The following is an 18,774-nucleotide window of genomic DNA, read 5'->3' as shown; positions in this document are numbered from 1 at the left end:
ATGCCCACGCTTCAAGTTATATCACAGTTTGCAAAAAGACGTGATCAGTTTCCATTTCACAAGCAGGAATTTTCAATTAAACTAAGTCGTTTATATATCACCGTTACAAGACCATAGTCCATTCGCTACACTTTAACAAAAGTACTTCTCAAAGTAATAATAAGTTAAACTTTGTTTCTAGAAGGTAAACTGTTTACATTTGAAACGCAATGTTATGTATCTGTTAGAAACAAACAATAAAAAAACACTTTCATTTACAATAATCATTAGATACAGCTATGACAGTTATTTTTTAATGATAATCATTGTTTGTTATAGTTTTTTAATTGTGATGTACTATATCATTTGAGCGTGGTTTGGGGGTCGGGGCTGGGGGATTTCCTTTCAGTGTGATTATGCTTTTTGGTATACCAAATCATACGCATCACTCACAACTCATAAAACAAAGAATTCACTCTATATTTATTAAGTAAAGCGGATAGCAAACAAAAATGCAAATGGGATACAAAGTAAGTTATATGCAGTGATCTTATTATGAAAAATCACAAAATGGCAAACATCTTAGTAAAACAAGTATCTTTATACATGTCAAATATAATGTGTTTGTAGCTCAAAACATAACCTTTGTCATTGTAAACAAACAGGTATTTGTCACACATCGTAATCCAAAAAAACACCTTTTATCAATCGTAATAAAGTAGTGTTGGTCGAGCATCGTAATCCAACAAATGTTTGCCCTACATTGCAATCCAACACATGTTTGCTCTACATTTTAACCAACATATGTTAATAAATCGTAATCCAACAAGTGCTTGTCATACATCATATTCCGACAAGTATTTAACACAAATCGTAATCCAACAAATGTTTGATATGCATACCATTCTTTATCGTTTTACACATTATACTAACCATATATGATTTGGTTAAAAAGATGACAAAATGCCGTACATGAGATACAAAAGCAAAATTTCTTGAAACATATGCAGTGTAATACGTTTGAAGTACAGCAGCATTTTTTATGTCCTAGTTATTGCTAGCCGAATTGTACGAAATTCAATTTTACGGCAATAAAATAATGTCACAAATTTGGCAGTAGTTTACAGTTACCACTTCATTTGCTACTAGATTTGTAAAATGTTGGAAAGTGTTCATTTTCATATGATGGAGAAAAGGGCTGTTTATTTGAAGTTTAATGGATTCTCATTTCCCTTTAAATAGGACACTGCAAGTAAGAATTAAACATTACATTCTAAAACACAAATAAATGAGAAAAATACAAAATAAAAAACAACAATTTATATTATCCCATAGATAGAAATTATATTGTAGTAAACAAGGCTAGATATCTCATAGTTTGTTTTTGAGCGAATATTTTTGGATAAGGCAACGTTGTTAAATGATACACAAAGCTAACTATTTGATTGGAAATGCCATGTATCGTACCATGATATCTATATGTTAATATCCGATGCAACATTAGAAGCAAAAAGTATTTAATGCTTTGAACAGGGATATTTTTGCGTGAGAACACCAAAATCGTGATTAAGCGCATTTAGCAGCGACCGGCTTTACGTATTTCAGCCCGTTATTATGTTGGTTGTGTACGTATTTGATTCATTTTGTTACATCGTAATTACCTGTGAAAAGAAAGTTCTACATAATCAGAATATTGACGAATCTTGACAATTAACACAAATGAAAGCTTAATTACTTAGAAAAGTTCATTTTACTGTAAGATGGGGCGATCTTTGATAACATACTATTATATATTTGACTAAAGGTCTGAATACGTTAACATCTGGGTTTTTTCTGATTGTTACCTGTGACAAACCCCTTGTAAAGGGATCGGAAACTGTCTCAATCTTCATAATTATTTCAAAACAAATCAATGTGGTTTTTTAAATGTACAAAGGGGCATAACACTGTGTAAAGAGCCTCAAAAGGTAATTTACAGCGTACAACGCTATGTCTAGATATTCATATGACAAAAAATGTAAACTCCGATTACAGGACAATGATTAACAATACAAATCTGCTGTAATAAAATCGAAGATTTCACACGTGAAGTATTCTAAGCATGCTACATATATTCAGAACTAATAATGCAAATAAACAATGTCAAAATCACTCAGTATTTGACCTCTAAATATACATGAAAACACAAAGCAATAAATATATACAAACATCTCTCAGGAAAATCGTGCATAAAGGCTCAATATTAAAGAAAATATCAAAATTATACAAAATGTTAATATGCCATCACCTAGGTGCCAAAAAGACCCCAATAATATATTGTTATGATGTAATTAATATATTTTAATGTGCCTATATTTCGTTGATAGTTTATTCTCGCTATCATCTCAGGATGGGATAACAACCGCACTATATTAACCATTCTAATTAACTGCAGTCCTGATAGAAAGTCATTTTCAGCTTTATATATTTCACCCATGAATATGAATGGTCTATGCACAATGACAAAGCAATATATAAAGGTCTCCAGAATTCTAAAATCTTCATCGGAAATTGATTTTAATTCTGTTTTAGAAAACTCACCATTAACATTGAGTAAATCACACACACATATGATAGACACCTTTGTTTTGTCCTAACGTGTTGTCTGAACTGTTAAATATTAATGCTTTGTCATTAGTATCATTTCTACGTTTTTTTTCTGGTTCCAATAATATTTATTTATAAGGTTTGGCTAATTATTTTTTTAGTTAATTATAAAGTGTCAGTGAACTTGTGATAACATTAATCCTATCTTATATATGTACATGTGTGACGGAAGGTGTGTGAATGTCCAGAGTGACGTGAACTTATTTCACACGTTCATATTGTCCTTCCTAATCATGGTGACCAAATCTGTGCTGTTGTATGCCAGTCCATCCGACAAACCTTCATCGCTGTCAACAACCTGCCAATGGTTGCCTTCGTCTGGAATCTGTCTATCCAATACCGGAGTAGAGCACTCATCCTTGCCTGGATATTGACAGGGTGACCAAGTTCATGCTGCTCTATTATTGGAGGTGACAATCCGAGCTCCAGACACAGGTTAAAGAAAGCACTGCCAACATTGGTGACGATTTTCTCTATCTCAGCATCAGACGGGGTTCTATTCCAGACATCGACTGGAACCATATCTGCAAACACAATATTTTTTCCCTTTAAGTCATATTCCCTGTGGAAAAGTTTAAAAACAACTGATTACAGGAAATTCTACATATACCTGCAAGGTACTGAAATGAATGTATGAAAAGATAAACCTACAGCTAACGTTTACAGATTTTTCCCTCCTAATTTCCTCATGTAAGGTTACCGATTAATAAGTTAATACAAAGAACCATTATTATAAATAATTAGATATGAATAGCATACATGTGTGCAAACTTTTCACGAATGTGATACTGATGTATGATGTCAAAAAATCAATTAATCAAGGTTTATGCAAAAATTCAGGCTGTGACTTTTATTGAACCACATATTCATACGTTTTAAAGACGAAAATTGTAACAACTGGTTAGCCTTATTTATGGAATAAATGCCAAGCGTTCACAGAAAATATCGTAAAAAATTTAAGAGGGTTTTCTGTTCACCCGAATTCAAGAGGCAAGCACTAAACGACCGGACCAAAATAGAAAACATTCCTTAAATACCATAGAAACATACATATGCTGTAGCACAATACGTAGTTTAAGTTTGCATATGTCGTGTTTTTATGATGTGCAGGGTATTTCTTCCTCTAACCTTGATCTTGTGATTCCTCGTCAGTTTCTAACACTTCGCTGATACATTCAGCTGCCATCTTAGCCTCCGTCATAGCTTGCTGGATGTCCTGGAACGTCTGATTCGGGTAAATGTTTGTCCATTTGAGAAACATCTTTGTAATCAGAGTGATTCCCGCCAAGCTTTGTGACTCCCATTTGGTGGTCTGGATTTCTGGGTAAGGAAGACCAAGCTGAATAAAAAGGCATTCACAGCTGGATGCGTCGACCAGACGGGACAAACGACCAAGTTCCCTGGGCGTCGGCCTTCTGTTAGAGATGTTTGTTTCACCCTCCGTCGTTTCTAAACCAATCAGAGGACAACTAATAGTAAGACATATTACATTCTGGGAACAACTATGCAAAGATAACAATTGAAGTCCTCAATGTTTACATAAGTGTCACTCAATCATCTATTCGATAGTTTGAAGTCGAATATACAACTTGATGCGTCAAGTATTTGTCACATATATGTACATCGTGACTATTCCAATTTATGTTTATTTGCTGCGAAGATTAGGGAAATGTATATTTTGATTTTAAACGTGTCGATCTTTATCAAAATATTGCGTCAGGGAAGGCAGGGATCTTTAAAACATCCATAAAAGTTGATAAAAACTGTAACTAATGCAATGGAGTCTAGAGAGTATTTTAAAATGTACATAACTAGTGATCTACATGGGCGTTAAAATCGTTGGTTGTGCATAAGAAATTTACCTTATTTCGATCAAAGGTGGACGAAATTGGTACGTTAAAACAGTTAACTATCAAACAAATCATGAATTTAATTATGAGAAGCACGGTCATACCGGTAAAAAGGTGTATTTGCCGCAGTAACATTACACTATTAAAACGGAATAGGAATTGTAGCACACTGACTGTGTTGTAACTAAAGTTGATAATCTGGTAATGGTGATTGCTTATGATGGGTATCAATTCTGGTAATAACTATATAACAAAAATATACATCAAACGATACTACTCTTTAAATGGCAGCAATTTGTTATATTTGCTTATTTAGACTTACTCTCATGGATGTTTTCGTATTTCCTAACCGAAATGATAGGTTTTCAGAAAATGCAACTGAACTATTACATTTTTAAATCGTTCGCACAATAGCTTTCAATGAAACAGTTTAAGAACAAGATTTTACTGTGTCACTTGTTGCTGGTTATCTTTGACTAGGCCCGTTTCCTTCGGTCTGCAGTTCGGAAACATACATAGTATCGAGGATAGCAGTATCTTTTGAGGCTTATGTACATAAGCCTGGACAAATAATATTTCTATTAATACTAGTCAAGCCTCGATGGACTAGTCTGCAACATTAACCTAAACATCGTGTATATATATGATTGTCAGTGACAATCATGATCTGTAGGTTTTTTATATAGGAACATCGACCGTATACATAACCAGGGCCTGAGCGGTCTATGAAGAGAGTGACCGGACACGTGTTAGCTTATCGCTGTCTGATTGGCTTTGAGGATTCTTGATAGCTTGCTGGTCACTTTTTCCCCAGCGTCCGGAGCTAAATGACCAATCTCATAAGTTTTATTTTTCGGGTTTACCATCACCACCCCAACCACATACCTGTAAATATGAATGACAGCGGTTTTTAATTAAGATAGTAAATTTATATGAGTTTTATGTACGATATCATATAATGATATCAGGTGTGAAACAACAAATAATTGGGCAATCTCAGTTGATACATATGAAGTATAGTTGATACCAGTGAGTTATATATTCGCCTTGTTTTCCCCAAAAATTGAATGATATATTTATTTCACTATATTCAGATATTAATGAAAAATTATTCTATTACATAATATTGGGATACAACAACACAGGCGGGAGCAATGTATCCAAAGAGTTACAGCCAGTCTAAGTGGTCCCATTTAATGCTATAACTTTTATATAAGTTACCCCAACATCAGACTGGAGCAATGTAACCAAAGAGTTACAGCCAGTCAGACTGGAGCAATGACTGGAGCAATGTAACCAAAGAGTTACAGCCAGTCAGACTGGAGTAATGTAGACAAAGAGTTACAGCCAGTCTGGGTAAAACATAAGAATTATATAAAGTTAAAACATATAAGACGCTATTCCTCTTCGAGTCTGGCCTGCAATGCACCCAAAGAAGTAGATAAGGCGGAAACGGCTCCACCACCACTTATTACATCCTCGCACTCTATTTAGTGTAACAGCATAGCCTGCACACATTTATAGAGAGACATGTAATTGCCAGCTAGTCGAGGAATAGCGTCGACACTCTATACCGTCACTGAGTTTGCCCCAGAAATGCCATTTTTTTATGTTTTCAAATTGTATGTCAATGTATTCTTTTGTATGATGGATATATCAATTATGTGTGATGTAGTTTGACTTTTCTATATATGTTATATATACAACAGTAATTGAATGTTGTACATTAACTACTTAGTTGTTATTTGTTCTATTTAAAACTATATTATCCCCTCAAGCCAATATTTTAAGAAGTAGTAATCTTGGCTTACGGACAGTGTTTCGTACACCTGTTATTTGTAAACTGATGTTATTGAAGGTGACGCAATTTTTAGAACATGATATATATTGTCCTGATACTGACCACACATTACACGTTGTCAAGTAGAGTTATCTACACTATATGTAGAAGATATTAAATATAATGCCATGCTCACAGCAATACATACCATATATGATTAAATACTTGACTAACTTTATTGATTCACATATGAAACGGCAGAATTTCTATAAAACCTATTTAATCCCCTGGGCTTGAGAAATATCAATCGCACACATACAAGTATAAACTGAAATATACCGAATTATTTTCAAATTCCAACGAGGCAATTAATACACGCATACACTGAATCCGTTTACTTTCTAAATCTTAGATCATTTACAGACAAGCTTAGTTTGAATTCTTCCTTACCTGCGACATTTTCTCTGCCTTCAACCGTCGCTAAGTGCTAAAAAAGACAAACGTTATCAAGGATAAATATTACTTTCCCAATTAATACCGTCATAATTTGTGTATGGTTTAAACTTTCTATTACCCTGGACAGGTGTATCCGCACTTTTATCGATGTGAGATTTCCTTGTCTCACCCTACGGTTGAGATGGGGGGATTCCCCTATTCATAACAATGGTATAACGCCACGTCAACAATCCATCAATGTCACGTCAACCCTGAATTTAGCATGTAACATTATCATTACATTGTGTATATGATACACATTGGGAGAACGGGGTAAGAGAAAAAGAATCATTCACCCTCATGTGGGTAAGATAGGGGAATCTCAACCCTCGGGGAAAGATTCTAAAGTTGCCAAACATTCGGCAAAGCCTCGTGTTTGGCAACGTAAGAATCTTCACCCTCGGGTTGAGATTCCCTATCTCACCCCAAGGGGATGAGAGATTTAATTAATCTTAGAAACTCGGAAATAAAGAATGCAGTCGTTAACCTGTAGTCACCTTTCTACATGTATAATATTTGCAAAGGAAGATTTAGACCAATAGTGAATTGCTAAGAAAAAAACAATGTTTTCGTTCACGAAATACTGGTTTCATGATTATTATTTAGTGACAGCTTAAAAGTTTAGTGCATTTTAACTACATGTATAATAGGGAAGAACAGTTTCACTAGTTCTCCTCTTTAGTTATTAACTTTTCTAAATGAAAAAGAAACTACATCTATAAGTTTCAACGTACATTATCAAAGTCTTTGCGATACATCAATTGGACATTATTTTTGATGCTGAGCATGTGTTGATCCAGGATAACAACATCGTTAAAATGAAGACTTTTGCAATACTAATATTTTGAGTTTACCTTCTGCTGTGTCTCTTTTCTTTTTATTCATATTTTTCAACATTCAAATTGAACGACTATAACACTGCGAATTGCATCGCAACCTCACGTATTTTATGGATTGCGTCCTTTGAAAATCGACTTATAACGGACAGTAGTGCATACTGACAATTATTTATTTGTGTCACCCAGTGCTGCTACAGTTTATTTTAAAACGATATGCGAATTATAAATATAAGCATGTTACCTGTTCGATGTCCCAAAAAGTGCTGTCCGTTTTTGTTAGTCGATGTTGTCCTCGGCATTCTACACCTTTACAGGGCACGCCCCTCTCTGAGTGGATGATGCCGTACAGTTGTACTGGGGTGTCATATGGCCTCAGGTGGAAGTTGCAGTGCAGCTGGTGTGCGTACTGGAAGTGTAGCTGGTTACTCATTTGCAACGTGTCTCGTAGAATCTGTTCGAGTTTTAGCCTAATACGTGGTCCGGTATCTGCGGGAAGCTCGATCTCTATCAGACTGATCACAGTCACGGCGATTGTTGACCTCTCTGCGTGCATTGACACGATCACTCTGCAAAGGTCGTTGACCTCGAAACACCCAAAACCCGAATATAGACAAGTGGTATTGTCTGTCGTCGCCTGGTCACGTTCAGCTGCCTCCTCTAAACCTTGTATTGATAGTGACGCTACTTTGTACGTCCTCATGATCTTGGCAAAGATTCTGTGGAACAGCTCATCTGGTACGGAAACATCTTTGAACACGAAGCATAAGGTTTTAGAGACAAAGAGATTGCTTTGTTGGAGGTAACTGACCTTCTCTGTTATACCGTCAAAGTTTTGTAGCTCCATAAGTTTGCTCGGAATGGTGTACGTTTCACTGAACTGTGCATTTTCTGTAGTGGTTCCCGACATCAGTATCCTTACTATCAGCCCGAACTTTTCCATCAGGGCCAGGAGATTGGACTTATGGGGACGAAACCTTTGGTTCTTTTCCAGGCTGAGAAGACCATCGATCAACTCGTGGGTCAACTCGCCCTTTGTCGTACACAGCTCTAAATCTCGAGTGAGCAGGAGGTCATCTGTTGGGAGAAACTGGTCGTCGGTTATGAAGATGCTGAAAAAATCAGCAAGCCACTGCGGATCGTTGATGATGAAGTCAAACTCCCGAAAATAAATCACAGACCTTGTACAATGAAGGTACCTACACAAAATAAATAAAGGTATTATACATAACTTGTATTTAGTTACACGACCCAATGGATTGAAAAAAATATATAAATAAATTCACAGGTCTAACGGATGTTAAGATAGTTTTGAAATCTACATTCAATTTCAAATGGTGTTATTAGCAACAAAACATTGTATCACATCCACCATCGATATTTCACAATCATACTGAATTGATATTTTTGTTTCAATTCAATTATTTATATTCAAAAATGACAAACAATAAATGAATGGATAAAATAGTTTCCAGTTGTTTTTGAATGTATTGTATTGTGTCAACTGGAACAATCCACAGTGAAATGTGTAAATTTTTATAAAATAAATATACGATACTGCCGAGTAATGACTTTTCTGTTAATAAAGCTTCTGTTGACAGTTTGATATTTTGATATTTCTGAGTTGTCATTGTAACAGAGGTATCTGAAGATTTGGGGAAAATAGGATACAAGCATTGTTAGCACTGTATCTCATGCCCTTGTCTGTCATAATTGTCGTTATAGTCAGTTTAAATAACTCGATTAGTCCTTAAAAGAGCATTTTAGATAAGGACACAAATACAATAGAATTTAGTAAAATAGATATTGAAATCTGAAAAAAATTATTGTATTATTCCTTAAAATATACACGAACACTTTTATTAAAACTGTCACAACATTTAAATCATGTGGAAAAAAAATTTGGAGCCACCTTCAATGCTTCTGATATGTTCGTTTTTCTTCGTACAAAAATACGAATACGAATTGATAACACCAAACACATAATTGCTCATTAAATGATGATACCAATACTTAGTTAATCATTACAATATATGTTTACGTAACACCTTTGAAGACATACTCACTCTAGTGCCATTTTCATTTCCTCCTCGTCCGTTAAAGGGGCTACAGACTTTTTGTTTACTTCAATAACCATCGCCAAAGTGAGCATCCTGATTCCTTCTTCTCTGGCTTTAAGTAAGTCCATCTCCAGCTTTAACCATCTGGTCGGGAGCTCTCTGTCCCACTGATCTTGATGATTAGCTGCGTCTGTAATTAAACCTCGCAGTTTTTTCAGTTCTGTGTCGTCCTTTCCAAGGCTGTTATCGGCTGTACAGAACCTGACGAATTTGTGAGCTGAAAGTTCGGGGAATTTTGCAATGCTTGACATTATTGTCTTTACCAGTTGGGCGTAATCCTGGAATGGTAATCAATACAATATTTTACATTTTACTTTTTTGTATTAAAAACAAAGCATATGAGTTTGTCAAGGTAGAAAAACACTTAAGGACAATTAATTTGTATCAGAGCAGCATACAATGTGTACAAAAATACATGTTTATTTTTATCTTAGCAAAAATATATGTATATAATTAAATGAATTAGCGCTAACATTTGTTTGTTATTATTTTTTATGATAATATTGACACAAAATTGATATTTATCATATTTACCTTAGTCGTTCTCTTAAACTCATCCAGGAAGGTACCGACGAAAATAAGTGGAGGATCATGTGGCTTCAATTTTGGCGAATTGAGTTCAACTGACGAAAATGTGCCAATCAATCGGATCCATTTCTTTAGTCTATCTGGACTCAAAAAGAATACATGATTATTAAAAAGCAAAGGTGTCTATCGGAAATACGGATACATATATGGTGTTTTTTTTATTTAAACATATACCATTCAACTCTATAGGCAAAAAGTTAAAAACAAGTGTATACACCTCCAACTTAAATACGACACATGTGTTATTTCCGACCAGAATAATTTCTTTAGTTAGAAGGAGGGTCTAAAAATAAGTTTAATTTCAACGTTTGTTTGTTTGTTATAGGAACAGAAGGAGAGGGGGCATGAATCCCATTTATGTTAAGAACTTGAAAATGTAATAAATGACTGTTTAATTTCAAATTACATAATGCGTTAAATATTTTTTACGGATTAAAAGCTACGGCTCGGAAAAGATTATAAATGAGAATTGTCAGATCAGCATATTGCTGGTTAAGAATCCACAGAATTTAAAGAGTACCTGGGCTGGAACGGAGTGTTCTAGGTGTCAAAGAAATCGATTGCATGGGTCTCTGGTTGAATTGCGTCGAAATATTTTCCCCATAGATAGGAACTATATTAAATTAGCATGTATTAACTAACAGTTAACGCTTAAGTTGCATGTTCGTGATTATATATATATACTGACAAGCAAAAGAAACACAACCTCCAAATTTCAGTATCTATTTTTAATATTTCATTCAAAAGTTCCGTTTATGTAACATAGACAATTAAAGATACACGTCTATGCTATTGGATTATTCAGTTAATTTAGCGCTAGCAAGACAACAGAAAAGACTGAACTAAAGAACTATGGTCATTTAGGGCCATGGTGATTTTGTTTTTTAAACAGACATGATGCGAGTAGCGTAGATAACATCAGATAAAAATGAATATATTTAAAAGCATTAGCACGGTATGTGTAAATGTAATAAAAGTTGAAGAGGTAATGAAATATATAATATAACATGTGATGTGTAGATAACGACAATTATCATAAAATAAAGATCATAAAAGTAAAATGGTTAACATATGTATATCAATAAATTTAAAAAAACTTAACTTTTCTGTCTCAGAAATGATTTCCCCGTTTGATGCGTTATGTATATAAATAAAAGCTAGTGTGTGGTTACAGTGTTATTTGCTTGATTAAGAAATCTCTCCTGTGGGATGACGTTTGACAAACGTTGGTTCATATGTTTATTTCAGTATATTACCCATGATACGTTCGTTTTTGGTAACATATTGTTTTTTGCAAGTTACATTTAGCTCCTACTGCCATGTATAATAATATAACATACTAATATATTCATGTTGATCTAAATCTGATTAATTTATTAAATAAATATTCGTGCACAGCTAGGTTTAAACACAGCCTAACCCGTAAAATGTCAACAAAATAAGCATTGTAGCATAGCCCTATCAAGGATATACTGTAACTTCCTGTAGCAAAGGAACTCAAATTGATTATAATCTTAGACTGGCTTTTCATCAGTTCCATCCCTGGAATCAGAGTTTCTTTTTTCACGCCAAATCTATATTCTTACTGGAGCAATTGCAATGTCCATAGAACACCGTAGTCTGATTTCTATCTGTACTCTTCTTCCCCAAAAACATAGAAATGGGTTGCAAAAGGATTGTAACCTCGCTTTTGTACTTAGCTATTTTTCATTGACGCTTGTCAATCAGAACACGCTTAGATGTTCATCATGGCCAAGGGTCAGGCATTTGCTTCGTATTAGATTTTTCTCCTTTTCTCTGATTTCATCTGCTATACCCGGAGGTGTCAACTAACCAACCAAAGCTAATCATTACAGCAAAATCATTCAACATTGTTATTATATCAAACTAACGAAACAAAATCAACACTTATCCTTCAATTTTTCAAGGACACCGCTTCATTACCTTACCGTGTGATTCATCGCAATAATGTTCAAATAAGATGTATGATTAAAGTATGATTACAATGTACACTACAAAATATTATCATTTATATATACAATACAAAAGATATACATTTTCATTCCACACCCTAACCATCTAAAAAATGTATCCATCTTTTTACTGTACCCTCACAGTTCTACATTTTCGTCAATATAAACAAATAGAATTCAGAGATTCTTTTTTGTCCTTGTTACCACCTGTTGTTAAATATTATGTTGTGTTTTCATATCTACAAAACAGTTTTTATTTATAGTCTTCGTTTCTCTCTCCACCGATGCTTTAAAGGTTGGCCTCGTTTCTTGATGTTGATAAGATACTAGTAAAAAATAAATAAATTTATAAACGGGAAAACGAGTCGATTGACATTTATTTGTTATTTGCAAGATGAATGGTGTTAAGGTATCTTTGAACGTTTGCATATGCATTGAAAGGAGGAAAATTGGATCGTTCATTTACTTACCAGTTTCCAACTTGTCTTTGAGAAAGTCTGTCAGCCTGAAGACTAGAAGGTATACACCATGTGATGATATGAACACATTGTGTGAAGCTTGAAATGACGTGTGTCCACCCATATACCACAGAGATAGAAACGCTCCATCAGCTTTTGCCTCAAATGAAGCAAAGTTGACTTCCAACGATTCGTGGTATGTTTTATCTGCGTCTGCTGCAGGGTTTTCTGACAAAGGTAATCCGAATGAGCCGTCTTTGGACCCTATAATAGCATACAATGAAACATGAGAACAAGTCTCAATGAAGATCGTTTTTTTTATGTTTTTACTTGGTTATGTTATATGTAATATATTTTGTAGGACATAAAGAAACATTTCCATTGTGAAGTCTCGATGAAGATTGCTCTTTATTTGTTTTTCTTGATTAAGTTATATATATGATATTGTGTACGACATAAAGAAACATTTCCATTGTAAAGTCAGTAAAAATGGAATCAAAAGAAACTACAGGGTACATAAAATATGTGTCATTGCTCACATACTGGTTTATCCATTGACTTTATGTAAAGTATCCGTAGATTACCTGCTTGTAAACCAGCTTCTCTTTCTAATGTTTCTATGGTCTTCACCAATGCACCCATACGTGTTGTAACCACACTCGCAGGCGATTGGTCAGCATTATACACCCATTCTTTGGATTTCCAGTCAATGACGAACCATGCAGGGTGATAAACGGCTCCCTCAGTTGGCTTACACAACTTTATGTCGACATCTTCGTTCTTGACCCGGCCACAGAGGGTCGTCTTCCCTGCACCCTCTCGGCCGGTGAAGACTACGCGTATGTGCCGGTATCTCTCCTTTAATCCCTTAAACAGCGCTACGTACTTTGTATACTCAGGTGTTTCTGTAAAGGAAAATGTTAAAATATTTACACATATGCGATTAATAAAAAGAAGATTTAAAAAGACAAGAACAATCAAATAAAAACGTTTCCCTGTCGAAAAATAAAGATACATAACCCTCACAAAGGTTCCAAATGGAACATCTCTTTCTGCACCGAATGCAATTTTCGTCTTTAGGTCTACCGTCAAATATATGAACTTACATATGTCATATATGCTCTATGATGATAACCAGTCTTCATTTATGGTAAAACCGGATATACCGAAGACTGAAATCGGGTAATGGCGGTAACTTAACAGTGTGAATGAAACGTAGATTGAAACCTCTTAAATGGAAATTTACGGTTGTTCAAGTTTTCTGTTTGTCTGTCTATAAAATCACGAAACTTAGAACAAGTGTTTGAAAAGATAACCAAATATGTAACTAAGATTGTCAAGAATGCTACTACTGGGGGAGCTATGTAAAAAAAGTATTTTGAATTTTTGTTATGGCCAAATTTAACAAAAATGTATTCGACCAAAACTTTTTATTATATTTCAATGAAATTTTTCGAACTTGAACATTAATAATTGTAGACGCAAGTAATTCTGAATTATTATTATATACACTGATCAATGAGAGGTGTACGTGTTTGGTACTGTTCTAGTAAATATATCCCTTCTTCTGATAAAAAATAAGTATATAGCAAATCATAAACAGACAACCTTACCAGATGGAACCCCCATGTTCTCCATCGATATTTATTAGGTATATAAACACACTTTCTTCAGAACCATTACATTCCTACCAACATGTGCATAAATATGACTATGCAGAATTTTTGAAATAACCAACTAATAGTCTAGAACATGTGTACTATCTAAAACAAGCTATATTATGAATCTCTTGATATGACAGGAAACCTATGAATAGACTTTGTATTATACAGAGCCATTTATCAACTTTCATTACATGACGTCTAAAGTTCAAACAATTTAGCACTGAAATAAACGTCAATTGCATTATACGCAAACGCTTATAATGGTAGAAGCTTATTGAATTATTACTAGGTTATGAAAGTTGTGTCTTTTTCAGATGCAATGATTTAAGTTCAAATAAACAAATAAAATATGTATGATTGCCAAATGACATTGAAAGCATGAACTTGAACAGGAGATGCACACAAGCATTTGTAATGGAATCAAAGTTGTTAGTTCTCGACTGTTGTTATATCCGGTCATAACCAGGAGGATTTGAAACACATAATCAATATCACTTTCGATATCACCCACGTCACTATTTATTACATTCATATTCATAATTTGACCATGTTCATGGTCAAATTGATAAACTTGTCCATTTCAGTTTAAATAACAGAGTTATTGTTTAAAAAAACCCAAGATATCGTTTCATTATAATCAGGTTTATCGAATAAAAAGGATTCAGTACTTCGAATAAATGCGTATATTACTTTACTAAGTCAGTCGGATGGAACAAGAAAAAATTAAATAAAAAACACCAAGGAATATACAAATAAATAAACACCATGTTTTTCGTATATGTATTTAAAAACTGTTTACTTTTAAAAACAGAAGGCTATATTTTTTTCAGACTGCTCCGGGAGGTCACTGAAATTTTAGAGTTAATGCTTCATCTGAACAATAGGATTTTTCTTTATCTTTCTGAGCAGGGTTCTATCATCAATATGATAATGTCGAATTTCACTTGTATACATTTGTATATAATATTATGTATTTTTCTAGAACTATTTTTGTAAATATTTAGCTTAACAATTAATTCATATCTGTATATATATAAGTTTAGATAAGATATTGTACATCTAAATTAACGGCATAAATGACAACAAATGTCAATTATTCGCATTGATTTTCTTATTTTGCTGTATTTAGAAATTATGGAAGATCTAGATTTTTTCTGATTATACAAGCATTGAATACAGTTTTATGAAGAGTGTGTCTAGTTTAGGTTATGTCATTGTTGCACCAATTACGAGATTTTTAAATGATATTTCCATTCGGATGTTAACATAGAAACGGTAATTATTCGATGTTTTGATACTATTTATTATATGACTGTACATTTCATGTTGCATTCTTCAAATCCGTATACAATGGTAAATTGAAAAAAAATATGTTTTTTTTTGCAAGTTTGGAATTTCTTAACTGATTATCACTGAACCACAAAACTATCCACATAGTAACATATTTTGCATGTCGATGTCACAATTTTCATAATTTATTAATGTATCGTTTTCCCTCACCTATATCACTTTGAATATATAAAATAACACACTCCTATGTAAATGCTATTGCATCAAATTTAAACGCTAATCTAGGTGGAAGCTTTTATGGGACAAGGTTGTGACTTCCTTTCCAAATGCAAATGTTTTATTAAATTTAACAAGCAAGTAAATCGTGTATACATGTAATAGCCAAATAGGAAAACCATTACAAATTTGGACATATAGGTCAGATTGTATATACTTATATTCGCTACGGAACAAAAGATAGTATTTACTGTTGTTATATCCAGTTATAAAAGGGCAGATGTAAACGAACATGATCAGTATTGTAAAGACCACCATACACATTAATTAAACTAGTCATATAAAAAAATCATTGAAAATGATACGCCTCGTTTCATTTTAAAGAATTGTTTCAAGTTGGGAAGATCCATGTATGCATGACACATTACGAATCATTGCGGATATTATAGAGCTACAACAACAGTACCTTAGAGTGGAACAATACACACCGGTCCTGCCGGACTGGCACATAATATCCTCTGACATATTATTGTATCTAAATTTATGAAAATATGAGGGGAAATGTAGGGAAAAACTATATCTGCACAGCATTATTCAGTAAATTTGAAAAGTACACCTGTGGTATGATGAAAGGAGAAACATGCTGTACTTGACTAACTTCAGCTGAACGTATTTATATATTTTAGATATATAAAGAGGATATGTAACAGTGTCTTCAGTAATTCCAAACATATTTTACGAGTGTGGCTAATATTTTAATATCTTTCAAGAATGCGCAGCGAAATAAAGTCCTCTCTGTATTTTTTTTAATAAAATTCAAATTATTATCATTATTTAATTATTTAGAAAAAAGTCCCGTCATATCAACTCAGATCACTACGCGTTGTTGATAAGCACCAAATCCTCAACGGTGGGGACTTGGAAAAATGCAGAATTGTTTTTCACCTCTGATCTTGATGATAAAATACCAACACCACCTAACAGTTATGTAAGTTATACTTATAACCCTGGTTCTTTTAAACTTCTTGTCAATCGCTCATCCTATCTCGAGACTTGGAGACGCTGACACCGTGTTTCATTTCTCCGAATAATTGATGACCTGCATAGTCTGCTGGCTTTCATGAAAATGAAAGTTAACTGTGGAATTAAACGTTATGTTTCCCCCTAGAGAATAATTCCCTCTTGATAGATAAAAGATGATTATTCTGCGCAATAGAATGGGCTGATGTCTCAGAAGGATTTTCTCGTGGTCTGTGTAGCGTCAAGCTAACCAGGTTTTTACTAGGTGTAATATCTCCCATGGTAGTTTGTTATCGGTGTTTTGATTGGTCAAATCAGAAAAGTGATATCAAAGTCGAACGATGCTAAAGCCAATATCTAACAATACTTTTTAACACATTCATTGTTAAATCAAACTAATAATCGAGTCAATATAAGTTTAGTCAACAGATTTGAATTGAAAACAACAAGCTGTGTTTCAATATAATCAGGTTTTATCAAAGATAAAGGTTTCATAATTCCTTGAGTATTCCGATAGTATTTAGTTGGCCTAAGTCATTTCGATAATTGCATATTTTTTACTATTTAACTTATTGTGTACATTTTGAATTAAGCTTAGAAAAACACGCACACAGATATTGTGGATACTAGGTTATGCGTTCAATCTTTAATATGACAGGATGTCACAATAAACAGTGTCTAGAAATAATCGTAAACTTTACAAGTTCTTTTCTTCATAACTTCTGAAGCTTTTTTCGTATCCCTTAACTTATGACACTTTGAATATTAACTCACTTCTATGTAAATCCAATAACTTATCAAGATGAATGCTTATGATGTGGATAAGATATGAATGATGTTGCCGTTTTCAGTAATTTCAATATGTAAGTAAAGTCTGTTAAACGAAATTATTTGTACTTCATTGAAAAGAAGACGTCAGGTAGTTAACAAAGACATTTGGAATAAAAAGCTAAGCTGCTACTTTCGATCTGTTGTGTGATCCATTCATAGCCAGGCAGTTATGAAACACAACAGAAATAATACTCAACATGACATGATTAATCACTTAAGGTATTGTTTAACGCTCTAATATCCAACAAACCCTTTAACTCATCAATTGTTAAGTCAAACTAATAAGAGAGTCAATGTTATTTTAATCAATAGAATTTGAATTGAAAACGACAAGCTTTGTTCAATATAATCAGCTTTTATCAAATATAAAAGGGTTCATAACCCCTTCATCATACCGTATCAGTTAGTTTGACTAAATATAAACTAAGTCATTTTTATTATTGGACAGTTTGTTACTTTTCAACTCATTGTGTACATTTTGTATTTTTATTGATCTTATAAATGCACGTACACATAGAGATTGTGGATACTAAGTGATACGTTTATTCTTTCATAGATTGGGATTTCACAATACTCACTGTCACGAAATTATCGTAAACGTAAACATTTCACTTCTTCACCTTTTCTGAAGTCATAACGTAGCATTTTTACGTATCCCCTTACATATCACACTTTCAATATTATCTCACTTCTACTTGAGATGTACTAAACTGTCAATATGATTGATTTTCCAAATCATTGAGCAATATGATTGCGTATGATGTGGACAAGATATGAATGATTTAATCGTTTTCAGTAATTTCAATATGTAAGTATAGTTCCTATGGTTGCAAAACGAAATTATATGTACTTATTTGAAAAGATGACGTCAGTTAGTTAATACAAACATTTGGAATAAGAAAGCTAAGTTCTTACTTACCATCTGTAGTTAGATCCATTCATAGCCAGGCAGATATGAAAAACAATAGACAAAAACTCATCACTATTACCTGATTCATCACCTTATGTATTGTTAAACGCTTCATTAT

The 18,774-nt window shown here is 33.6% G+C and overlaps 1 protein-coding gene across 1 annotated transcript; it reads right to left on the bottom strand.

Annotated features, from left to right (window-relative positions):
- Positions 1 to 445: 445 nt before the first annotated feature.
- Positions 446 to 18,767, bottom strand: LOC110441235. The gene is made up of 9 exons (XM_021484340.1): positions 18,666 to 18,767; positions 13,310 to 13,630; positions 12,738 to 12,989; positions 10,241 to 10,374; positions 9,653 to 9,984; positions 7,831 to 8,785; positions 6,706 to 6,742; positions 3,754 to 4,074; positions 446 to 3,149 (listed from the first exon to the last, which is right to left on the bottom strand). The coding sequence occupies exons 1-9, from the start codon at positions 18,682 to 18,684 to the stop codon at positions 2,857 to 2,859; spliced, it is 2,664 nt and encodes an 887-aa protein (XP_021340015.1). The 5' UTR covers positions 18,685 to 18,767; the 3' UTR covers positions 446 to 2,856.
- Positions 18,768 to 18,774: the final 7 nt, after the last annotated feature.

This window comes from Mizuhopecten yessoensis, unplaced genomic scaffold (assembly GCF_002113885.1).
Source record: "Mizuhopecten yessoensis strain PY_sf001 unplaced genomic scaffold, ASM211388v2 scaffold715751, whole genome shotgun sequence".
NCBI classification, from domain to species: domain Eukaryota; kingdom Metazoa; phylum Mollusca; class Bivalvia; order Pectinida; family Pectinidae; genus Mizuhopecten; species Mizuhopecten yessoensis.
Note: the sequence above shows the minus strand (reverse complement) of the source record. Positions and strands in the feature narration are given on the sequence as shown.